The sequence below is a fragment of the Emys orbicularis genome, chromosome 17 (assembly GCF_028017835.1).
Source record: "Emys orbicularis isolate rEmyOrb1 chromosome 17, rEmyOrb1.hap1, whole genome shotgun sequence".
In the NCBI taxonomy this organism is placed as follows: domain Eukaryota; kingdom Metazoa; phylum Chordata; order Testudines; family Emydidae; genus Emys; species Emys orbicularis.
The window spans coordinates 5503258-5515657 of record NC_088699.1 but is presented as its reverse complement, the minus strand read 5'-3'; the positions used below and the strand labels follow the sequence as shown (position 1 = coordinate 5515657).

At 36.0% G+C, this 12400-nt stretch overlaps 1 protein-coding gene across 7 annotated transcripts in view; it reads left to right on the top strand.

Annotated features, from left to right (window-relative positions):
* The window catches only part of TRIM37 (tripartite motif containing 37), a 47452-nt gene that overhangs the window by 7509 nt on the left and 27543 nt on the right, over nucleotides 1-12400 (top strand). For 6 of the 7 annotated variants that reach the window (XM_065418185.1, XM_065418182.1, XM_065418183.1 and 3 more), the window contains 6 exons: nucleotides 1249-1336; nucleotides 2903-3025; nucleotides 4379-4502; nucleotides 6586-6653; nucleotides 9072-9196; nucleotides 11374-11424. In XM_065418185.1, the coding sequence (XP_065274257.1) occupies nucleotides 1249-1336; nucleotides 2903-3025; nucleotides 4379-4502; nucleotides 6586-6653; nucleotides 9072-9196; nucleotides 11374-11424 (579 nt within the window). The remainder of the gene's footprint in view (nucleotides 1-1248; nucleotides 1337-2902; nucleotides 3026-4378; nucleotides 4503-6585; nucleotides 6654-9071; nucleotides 9197-11373; nucleotides 11425-12400) is intronic. The other variant, XM_065418180.1, reaches the window with a different exon arrangement.

Below are 12400 nucleotides of genomic sequence, written 5' to 3'. Positions count from 1 at the left end.
GCCTGCTCACAGACTATGAAGAATCTGGGATACTGTAGTGACAAAACAATATTTAAAACCACTGCCATTGGTTCAGAAATCAGCCGTTTTCATGAACAAAGGTACAGAAAAAGAAAAAAATTGAGCTGATGAAAACGATAGCACTAGTTGAAGCCACAATTAAAGACCAATATAAAGCAACCCTTCAGATGTCACATTTCCTAGTTTAACTATCTGATGGTCAAATGTATGCAAACTAAGACATTGAAATATTGAATTTCTGTGTATTTAATTTGTTGTTGCATTCTGTATAAGTAGTCCTTTTTCTTTAATTATTCGTTCTAGTTTCTCTATACTCTTCCAGTAAAAATAGGTTGACAAAAAGTCATCAAAGAATTCATCTGAATGTATATATCTTGCACAGAGTCCTGGAGACAGTATTATAAGTGACTAGTTTCACCCTTACTGCAGAAGAAGGCTGGGACTTCTTATGATACATGAATCCACTTTCTATATTCAGTGGCCATATATAGGCAAGAAGTATTATACCGTTTTTTGAGAGTCCCTGAACCGTGTGTGCTGTCATCTGGGTCTGGTACTGATAGAAACTTTACAGTAAAGCCAGGCCACCATGGCCCTCTTAAGTCTTGAAAGGAACATACTTGAGTAACTTGATTTCCCTTTATCTTGGACCCAGATTGCTAAGCGGAGCTGAGAAACCTGTGTTTAAAGAAACTCGTCATTTGCCATTTGCTTTGAGAGAGTAGTCTTGTTACATGTGAACCTTCTTCTAGTTAAAATATTGATGCCTCACTTTGGCACTTAGATGCCACATTGATCCACACCTCAGAATACTTTAGGTTTACAAAACCTTTCTGAGTTACTAGATTGTTGGCATTTCAATCATTTGAAATTTTTAGCTTCTAGAGTCAGTGAATTCAAAGCCTGGTTCGTTAGTATACCATGCAGCTAAGATGGTGCTTAAAACCAGAGTGCACTTTCTCACCTCCAGGAGAAATTTCCTGGGAAGATATTATATGTGAGACGAAGTAAAACAATGGCATGCTTTGCGATGCAAGAAGAATACATCTAATTAATTTTGCTATTAGGAAACCATTTTTAACGCCTAGATTTTGAGCTTTGCTCTCAAAATCATGTCAACAAAACAAATAAGCTTCTGAACCTTTTGCAGACTCCACACACCACTATGTAATTTCCCATCACTGTTTTTTTTTTTTTTTTTTTTTTTTTTTTTTTTTTTTTTTTAAGGTGTGAAAACCATCATGAAAAACTCAGTGTATTCTGCTGGACATGTAAGAAATGTATCTGTCACCAGTGTGCTCTCTGGGGAGGAATGGTGAGTAGAAGGCTTGTAGCATGTTATGTCCACGTGGAGCATAGGAAATTATCTTAGTAGTGCCTGAATTGTATTACAGAAGCAATGCCAATGGCATGAAACTGTTAGTATTGTTTTCAAATTACCTTTAAAATACTCTAGTTACAGTATGTGGACAAATGAGTCTTATGAATTTTGACTTAGATAATGTTTCCTATTACAAGTTCAAGCTTCTTCTGGAAAGATGCTAGAATTACCATCCTGAGTATGAATTTAGTAACCAAGACTATTGTAGATAAACTGAAAGTGACAATGAATTCCTAGCACAAAAAATAAATGTTTCACATAATCATGTAACACAAATTACATTTGTGTTGCACATACTCAGCAATAATCTTCAGTAGTTGAAAGCTAGTCTTAAATTCAAAAGAAACAACCATCTCTTTTTTTTTTTTGAAACACTGTCTGTAGGCATCTGCTCACTCTTCACCAACCTGAGTGGAAACTAGAACACACTTTCCCTCATTTATCTTTTACACAATGTGGCCAACTGTAAGAACTACCTTAGACTTCACTGTTAAGTGTTATAAATCCGAATGACTGAGGAGGCACTCTCCAGTCATGTTTGGCCCAAAAGTGAAACTCGTTAACAAAACCTTTTTTTTTTTTTTTTTTAACACAAAACAGAGAGGTATTTTTGTGACACTTTCAAATGTTCTGTTTTTACAATTCAGCTTATTTTTATTGTAGGAAAAAGTACCTGTGTTGTAAAATCCATCAAGTAATTAATTGTCTGTTTTAGGAAAAAGGGAGAACAAGATACAAAGGCTTCAGATTATGAATAATCTGTTAAACACTTCACGTTTTTAAAAAGCACTGCAGCCCTGTGAAAGCCCACAAGAACCTGAAATTGAAATAGTTAGGTTCCAGTTCTGTCCACACTGGCTTTATCTCTAGTTGACCTAAATACTGTTTTTAAAAAAAGGGGAGGAGGGAATAGCATAAGTCATAGGAAAAAAAACTGTATTTTTAATTTCTTAATACTATTTTTATAACATTGTCAGAAATAAAACAAACAAGCAATCTTTTAAGCCTGATATCCCTTTACCCCATATTCAAAAGGAGGAATATCACAGGAAAGCACTCAAAGCTTTATAAGCCCCTCAGATCTCCAACTATTTAATACTGTACCAGTTAAATCATCCCAAGTGAGACAGACACACCTCATACTTGGGAATGTAAGTGGTTGAGTGTCACTAATTCAGTTTTTTGCTAGCGCGTTAGCTCAAAATACGTATACCTCTTTCCCCCTAATTTAATTAGCCCAAGTGTTGCACAGTAAATACTGAGGCTCATTTTGGATGAGTGCTCAGTCTCCAAATAGCTCTCCACAGGAAGCATTTCTGGTGCAGAAGCCAGACCCAAGACTTGTTACTAAGGGAAGTGAAAGACACAGACTTCCTACAGACAATCTGCTCTGGATCTTTCCCACATTGAATGGTACCATAGAAGGGGAAAAAACTCTTAATTTAACAGGGGTGGATTATAGCTAAAATATGATGTTCTGTTGATCCTTTCTTTTAATAGCATGGAGGACATACTTTTAAGCCACTAGCTGAAATTTATGAGCAACATGTCACAAAAGTGAATGAGGAGGTAGCAAAACTTCGGAGGAGACTCATGGAGTTGATCAGTCTAGTGCAAGAAGTGGTAAGAAAATGTTCCAAGAAAATGTTTCCACCCTCTTATAACTGTATAATGTATTGATATATTCAGGTTATCTGTAGCATAAGAGAAGTAGGAGGTGGTATAGTTAAAGCAGTACAGTTCCCATAGCATGAGTGCAGTCATATGAGTATAAGGGTGCCTTGGAATGAGCTATACTGGTATATGGCGCCTTTTATACCAATATAACTCTGCCCATGCTAAAGATTGTACCAGTAAAAAAGCGCACCCACACACCTGTAACTGGTATAGTGTTACATGTACAAAAAGTACCAGGCCTTAGTGGTGTAAGCTGAAGATCTGAAATTCTGTTGGGGTGATTCAACCCCTCAGTTCTGGGGGAGATTTTACTGATCTCTATGCAGTCTAGTGTGCAAACCTTTTGAATAAGATATAAAAGAAAGTAAAATAGGGCTCCGTTTGCTCCGCATGGACATATACTATCTCCTTTGCACTACTGTAAGAGAAGGAGTTTGCCTGTTGCTCTTGGTCATAATTTTCTCTCTTTGTTGTGCTGTGTGCGTACTGGCTAGTTAGCAACCCTTCATCCCAGAGATGTCTGAAATTTTTTGGTGCTGTGGTATGTGTATATGGTCGAGATGATTCAAGGATGAAAGGCACTATGTAAAGTAAACTGTGTGCGCATTCATTTTCCCTTTTCTGCTTATGGATGCTATACCCAAGAAAGTACTTGTTCTATGTAGTACCCTGTGCAGAAAAAGAAACAAGTAGTTCCAAGAGAGTGTTTAATTTGTCATAGCAAGTCTCTTACATGTTTGTCTAGGATGAGAAAAATATATTCTTTTTAGCTTAACCTTCAATCAACCACCAGAGGGCAACTGCATTCTCTGCTGTTTCACTACCAGTTATGCTGTGCATCTGTAGCTTTTACAAAGTTTCAAAAATGGCTTATTATATACCTTAAGAACTCAGTTTTGGATGTGTACAATATTCTTCGTTTTGATAGTCAGTTAATTTTTCTAGGCTATCCAAAGAGAGAAAACACTTTTGGCATGTCTTTAATTAGGAATTCTAAATGTATTTCACTAATTGCATAGTAGCAAAACTAAGGGGGAAGAGAATTATAGGCAAAAGTGAAATCCTCTTCTGACCTTTAAGTTGCTGATAAGTTTACATAGAGGCCTGTTTTCCCAAACAGTTAAAACAAAAACTATTTTTGTTCTACATAAAATATATTTTCCCCCTCCTCTGTATTTCCAAATCCTTGTCAAGGGAAAAGCATTCCATTGAAATGGACAGGGTATGATGAGAGGCAGAGATATGGACAAAAACAGAAGATTATTCCTTTTTGTACGTTACCTCTGAACTGTCCTTTAGGAGAGGAATGTAGAGGCAGTGCGCAGCGCAAAGGATGAACGAGTTCGGGAAATTAGGAATGCAGTGGAGATGATGATTGCCCGATTAGACACTCAACTGAAGAACAAGCTTATAACACTAATGGGTAGGTATTCATCTTATCTGATGTAAGTGGAAGTAGCAGACTAAAGTTATATCTTCTGGCAAGTTTTTTTTCTAGAAACATAAAACTGCATACAGCAGTTTCCTGGCTTCAAGTTGAAGACAGAAGACTTCTAAATATAGCAGTGTCGTTAGTTAATTGCGTGGTTACTGTGAGGTAATGCATTTTGTTAGATGTAACTATGTTTTGATTCCATGAAGCTACTGTATGGTAACTCAGATTACATGTACCACTTCGTTACAATTAATGATTGTACAACACTTCGAAGATGTAAAGTGCCAAGTACTATTTCCTGATTGCTGTAATTTGTCACCTCTGATATCTACTATCCAAACCTAACTTTTAAAAATATTATTTCTGTATGGAATATTTCTGCTGAGTAGCATTTCAGATTGGTAAATAAATAAATATTGTCTAGTAGTGAGAGCAGGGTATCAGGGAGGAATCAGAACTTCTAGGTTTTGTTCCTGACTCTCACTGACTTTGGTCCAGCCATTTAACCTCTCCCTCTATTTAGCCTTTTTACAAATGGGAAGTAGGTAGCGTATACCCAGGGGAACTGATGCTTGTATAACACTTATTAAAAAAACATGAGATACGTGTATATAAGACTCCACTTATGTGCAAAGCAATTTACAGTGCAGTCTTTGGGTTTCCCTCTGTAAATAATGTTGTTGGGTTTTTTTAAATAAAACTGTATTTTAAATGAAATATTTTGTCCCAGATTGGAAACATCTCTACAATTGACTCTTAGGTTCATTCTTGGAGACAGCATAGTTCAATGGCTAGAACATTGGACTGGAAATCAGGAGACCTGGATTATATTCCCAACTCTGCCACTGACTTTGTGTGACTTTTTGCAAATCACTTTGCCTCAGCTTCTCCGTTCATACTTGCATTCCATTGTTAACTGCTGTGTAAGAGCTAAATATTATAATTATCCTAAATTGGAATATCAGTCTCTTTGGAAACAGGGGAGATGAGAACACTTTTTTTAAGGATTTAGTCATGCAATATACAAAACTAAATCTGTAGACTGGAAACTCATGGAGATAAGGACTGTCTCTAAGCCCAACAATAATACAAACCATAAATAATAAAAAACTATGCTGAAAACTTACTCTTGACATTTGAAATTTTGTTCAGAGGAAAATGTAAAATCAGAACTTTACATACTGGAAAAGGATATAGAATGTATTAAATACATCTTTTCAAAGCTACCATATTTTTTTATATTGCATAGAGACTAAATCATGATAACAAGTGTAATACCCTATCTAGATTTTTAACAGAATCACTTAGTTTTTAGCAAAAAAAATCCTCTTTAATTAGAAGAATTTAACTATTTCTAAGTTAAAATCTGCAATGAGTGCACTTAACCATATCATACTGAATACTGCAGTCAACTGCAAAATTTGTTTTAGTGGTTCAGTGTTTGAAGGTCAGTCATTAAACTATTTACGAATTCCCTCTTTATTTGGTTAACACAGAATAACACTTTGCACTTATATAGCACCTTTCTTTAATGACCTCCGATTCCTTTACAAGAATTAATGTGTGATTTGAGAAAAAGCAAATCCAGTGATACTCAGAATAAGAGTTGATTTTTCTTTCTTCTTTGTCTTGTCACAGCCTTAATGGTAGTTGTAATACAGAAACACTATATTTAAACATCAATGTTTAATTATTTTTTCCTTAAAAGGTTTAAGGCCTACAAAAGTCATTTTTAAATTAGATTTCAGATGTTATAAAAGGAGGTTTGGTCAGATCAGAGAGAGTTCAATGAAATCCAAATCTGCTCTTCTCTCAAAAGCCTCTGTCATTTCTGGGACACCAAGAATGCTTCATTAATGTCTTAAACCTCAAGTGAATCATTCACTGCAGCTCTAATTAAAACAACAGGCTTCCTTTAAAATGTGTTCTCCATCAACCTTGATATATTTAGAAATCCTTTACCTTAGATTTAGAGCAATCTCCAGAAGGGAGGTTCACTTCTTTAAAAAAAAAAAAAAAAAACCACCATCACCACAAAACACGATCACTAAATCTCATTTCTTTTAAACAGGTCAAAAGACATCACTCACCCAAGAAACTGAACTTCTGGAGTCCTTGCTACAGGAAGTAGAACACCAGGTGATTTAAAAAAAAAAAAAAAAAAACACCACCCCACAGTTAAAATGTTGGAAGCTACACAAAGACACTTTATGAACTTGCCTCTTTTGTTACTCTGATTTATGCATTAATGAGTAAGGTAGAATTAGGTTTGAATTGGGCTTACATAGGTCACCCAAAATTCCTTAAAAAAACAAACAAACTGGCTTCTATTTCTAAATCAGGAACAACCTTGTTCTATTTAATCTCTTTTGTTATTTGAATAGCTAGTACAGAAGTAATTAGCAGTTATGAAACAACATTTATTATTTATTCATTTATTTAGCATAGCTTAGTGCTTGGAGCACAAGACTGATTTTTGTCATTTTCACTGCTGCCCACAGGTTATGAATAGCAATAATTTAAAACAAAACAAAAAAGCAAAACTGGCCAGTTTTCACTCTGCAGTTCTGGAAAGTTATGAGATGCAGCAAAGGCTCTGGAGCTCTCAGATAGCAGCTGTGGGAAGATGGCACAGCATTGGTTTTTTTTCCCACTCAGTTCACTTTTAGAAGGTTGTTTTTTGTTTGTTTTTTTCCTCACAGTCAGAGAGTTAGAAATTTTTTGTAAGCGAAAGCTTAAATTCTGCAGAAGTTGATGTTAATCCTGGAAGAGTTCCTGCTTATCCTGAGCTAGTGTGTTCCCAAATGGATTTTTCAAGCCTTGTGTGTAATAATTCTCTCATGACACTGCTTGATGCTTTAAATTGCCAAAAAAATCTTCAAAGCTCCTGAAAAAGAAGTCTTTTCTTTCCATGCACTTAACCTTCTGTCCTGTATTCTTTTTTTCTGTGTTCCAGTGAATGTTGTTAACTCAAATTCACCACCTGTTCTGGAAATGCCATTCTCCCCTTGCACTTGAGGCAACTTTTTTCAGAACCATATTTTCATGTCTGAGGCACCAGCTAGTGTTCTTCAGCAAATCCTGTTACACGTTGTATGTGGGCCTATTTTTTTTAATTTTCTTTCTGTTTCCACTACGTTCCAAAACCCTTTTTTGCTATAGAGTGACCTCTCTAGATGAGGACTTTTTTTTTTTAACCTTTTTCACCCTTTTAATGTGGTAAGGATTTCAGTCCATGTGCATCTTTGCAAAGCAGTTTTGTATTGTATAGACCTTATTAAAATACAGTGAACTGGAACCATAAGAACATGTCCCCAAAAAAGGTAGGTAACTTAAGTTCTATTTCAAATACTTACTGTAGCCATGATTCTTAAGCAGTAGACAGATGTCTCTGTATCTCCCAAATTTCTGAGGTTTACTAGTACTCTTAAAGTTACATTACATGTGTACCAGTTGTCAAGAGGCTTTAAATTTCATATTCTTTTTATTGATGTAATATCAAAAATGCATATCCTTATTCTTGTCTGAGCATGGTAGAAAGTTTTACATTTACAGCTCAGGCCCACTGTTCCTGCCTTTCAATTATACAGAAGAAATAGAGTATATTTAGTTATTTTTGCAACTATGTAGCTATTTAAAATGTCTGTTTCCAGCTGTTCAAAGGACACAAGACTAGATTATTTCCCCTCTATCTTTGTTCAGAAGTGGTTATTACTTGAGGCATCTAGTGTTGAAAAGGTACACTTTATTACACGCTGAAAACATTTTGGCTTTGTGTGCTGAATTGAAGGAAGGGAGGTTACATTTATATTCCTGGTTATTCTTTTGTGAGATAATGTACTTTTTGATTAGTTGATTTGAATATTGGCTTAAACCTCATTTGAATGAAAAATGAATATAAAACTATGTTTAACAGTGAAAGTGCCACAGAATAACTAAGGAAGGAAAGTGTAAAACACCCTCCTTAATGTACTGGGTTATATAATAGATTAAACTTAATCATGTCAAAGCCTAGTTAAGTTTCACCTATACACTGCATAATAACAGAGGTCACAGCTGGTATAGTACTTTGCCAGGGGCAGTGACAAGCTAAAACAAACATACCTGTATCTAGTACAAATACTTATGACCTTCAGACTGAAAAGTCACCTGAGTACACAGTAGCTGCTAATGAAATTTTTAAAACACTTTAAAATTGTTTAAATACTACAGCACTATAATTCTCACATTAGGATTCAAGAGCCCTCAAAATCATGTGAGTAGCGAGAACACTGGCTTAATTTTATTTAATTTCTTGTAAAAACAATTCTGGGAACAATATGGCAATTTGTTGCCACCACCACTTTTTTTTTTTACAACCTTGAAAAAAGACACATTTCAAGGAAGCTCTAACAAACGTAACTCTCTGTCAATATGGAAAGCACTATTGTAATCTTTCTCTGTGAACCTGCAGTAGATGTTACCTCTTGTATTGACACACCTTCATTTAAAAAATTAAGCCAAAATCTGTGGGTTTTCTTTAACGGTATTGTAATTTATCTGCTTTCTTCTCCTCAGCTACGATCATGCAGTAAGAGTGAGTTGATATCTAAAAGCTCGGAGATTCTGATGATGTTTCAGCAGGTTCACCGGAAGCCTATGGCATCCTTTGTCACTACTCCTGTCCCTCCAGACTTCACAAGGTACAGCCTGGCATTTCCTTTATTTTGCAAGGTTTTGTTTGACCTTGAAAGCTTAAGCATTAAAGCAGTTTGGTTTAGCCTTAAAAAAACAAAAAAAAAAACACAACAAAAAAATTAACTTCACAAACATCTGAATGGTTTTGAGCATTGTGGAATGGTTAGTGTGGAGAAAACTTCTCCTAATGTATAAAATATTCAAAAACTGCACTGTAAGAGCAAATTCTGCCCCTGCTTTGGAGGGATGGGAAATTAGGAAGCAACTGGAGGATTTGCTGCTGGAGAGATCCCCAAATCCATCCTAAAAACTGCTTTAACCATTAGGGCTACTGCAGTGGTAGCCTGTGGGGGAAAAATTTCTCTCCAGTATCTGGCTTGGCTTCTCAGGCTGAATGCTGATAATCTCAATAATCGATCACTTACCCAATTCCCCTCACCTTCTTCAGAGTCTTGTTTTTATTCTCCATGAGGACTTCACTTGTAATTGATGTTACATCCTAGCATTAGAAGTGGGATCCAGTAGAGTAAAGGAATAGGTTTTGAATCATTTGTATACTGATGACCCTTCTTACCCTTGCTATTGGGGGCAATCAGCCTATAATTGTAGGGCTCTCTTATTAGCAAATGCTCAAGTGGTACAATAAACGTGGAAGGGGTCTCATGAGATGCCTGTACAAGTCACCTTTAGTATATAATAAAGCCCAAATGATTTGCTGACACAACTCGCTTTCAAAAAGGAGCCATCGGTGCTGGTTTATGCAGAAATCTGTGCACTTGTTGGGATGGGTGGCTGCAGCATTTTACATTTTAAACTAACATGCAGGGTTTCTATAAAATTTGGAGAGAATTTTGCATTTGAGTAATTTTAAAATTACTCAAATCTTTCTAACCATATCAATCAAACATCAGTTTGGCAGGCTTTTAAAATATAGCCTGGAAAAGAACACCCTGAAGTGTGTTCACTGTGAAATGATTCTCTGTAATGAATTTAAGTACATTTTTAAAAGTAAATATTTATTTTAAAGGAGGTGGTAGCAACTGATGGTCTCTCTTGCTACAGGCCTGCGCTGAAACATGATATATTTTGGATGTTTTGTTTCTCCAGCCACAAAGCAGTTCCTTCTCTTTAAATACAAAAAATCTGTAGTTTTAGATTTCCCTTGGTTAAGTAATTGTCATCCCTTGCTGTGACAAGGCAAATCATGTTAGGTTTTCTAAAGTTAATAATTGATCATTTTCGGACATTCTTGTCCTCCTCCCCTCTGACCACAGTTGAGTTGTTCCTGCATCATTTTGCTTAGGGGTCAAGAGGGATGTGTATGCTTGCAGTGCCACTGGGAGAGGGTGGGGAGCAGAAAAATAGATCTGACACTGGAAGCCCACAGACCTACTGTGTGCTCTAAAAATACCCTCCAAAAGCAATCTTGCTTTTTCTAACATTTGAATTCTTGTTTATATGTAACTTATGCAAAGCCTTTGTGGTTCCCATAATATAGCTGATTTCACTGGTGTTTTCTAAAAGTTTATTACCACTGTATAAATTGTATTTCTTCCTTGCCAGGTGAGAGGTCATATAATTCAGCAGGACCCGAGATTAGACAGGAATGTACAAATCTGTTTTCATTTCCACGCTGAAGGAAATGCAAACCACATACAATTTAACAAGAGAAAAATAAATTGAGTCTTAAAATTTGTCAGTGTTAATAATCCCAGATGTTATTAATGGCACATGTATATAATACATGAATGTATTCTGATACTCATTTTAAATAAAAACATTTTCACACCCTTCAAAATCAGTTGCTGCTGCTAAAGGTATACTTAAAATTGTAATATCTACCCAGGACATATGTCATATAGTAGAATGTTAACATGCTTGGGAAAGCTACTACTGTCTTCAGAAGTTGCAATTAAAAAAAAAAAAATTAGCGGTACTTATGTTCTGTTTTCTAGAGACATGACCACTGTTGTGGTGTTATGACTATAGCCTAATAACCTTCATGTCCTTTTAAAGATCTTGAGTGGGATTTTCAAAAGTGCTTAAGTGATTAGGAGTGCAAGTCCTATTGACTCCTGATGGGCCTTGTGCTTGCTTCTAAGTTACTTAAACACTTGTGAAAATCCCACCCTCTGATTTTAATGCTACTTTCTTCAACTCTACTAATATGTTTTCTCCCCAGTGAATTAGTACCAGCCTATGACTCAACCACCTTTGTCTTGGAAAACTTCAGGTAGGAATGTGTCCTAAGAAATTACCATGAATGTCAAGGAGTATGTTTCTCATTTGTTCTTTGATTAGGTTTTAAACCATTGAATAGACCTATTGAAAACCACAAGATACCTGTTTTCAAGTGTGAGGAACTGAATCACATCTCTTGACTTTTGTCTCCAGTAGTGAACAGAAAAAGTAGCTACCAATTCAATAAACTGACTGCTAAAAAAAAAATTCCATGCTGAAGGAAAATTATTTCTCTCTAATCACCCCACAAGTTTAAAAAAATCTGCAAGGAACATTTACATGATCTCTACACTTAAAATTCTGCTCAGCTTGCAAGTTTTGCATCTTTCGAGATCATCTGTTGATTTTTTTTTGTAATGCAACCATTAAATAATTAATTTAGAATACTTTGATTAAATTAGAAGTAATATTTGAGGCTAGAACTTTATAGTCCAATTTCCTGTGAATTCTGACTTATTTTAGTGAAGATTGGAAGTAGATTGAAAGAAGTTGCAAACACCCTTATACTTCTCACTCTCCTCTGGGTTTTACCCCCTCACAATAAAAGCATGCTTTAATCTCTCCCATTGTAAAATCCCATCCTTTACTCCACTTGCCTCTCCAACTACCACCCCTTTTATCTCGAAGATCACTGTATGCTCTGTTTACAATTGCTGTCTGCAGTTTCTCTTCTCAGACCAGTTTATTCCCATCTACCGTCATCTCTCATTCACTATCGAGGTTGACTCCTGCCTCTGTATTGGCCCACGAAGCCAGCCTCCATCGCTCAACTTGTTTCCATTTTCAAACAAGCCTGTTTGTGCTGTCTCCCATCCTGCTCCTCATGCTTGGGAGAAGCTGCCCATAAGCATCTGTAAAACGAATGCATTATCCTCCTTCAAAACTCATTTTCTATGATGCCTACAAGAAATTTGACAATGGCTAGATTATTGGTGTGCTGAGATCACTGCCGATCATGCTGACCAGTG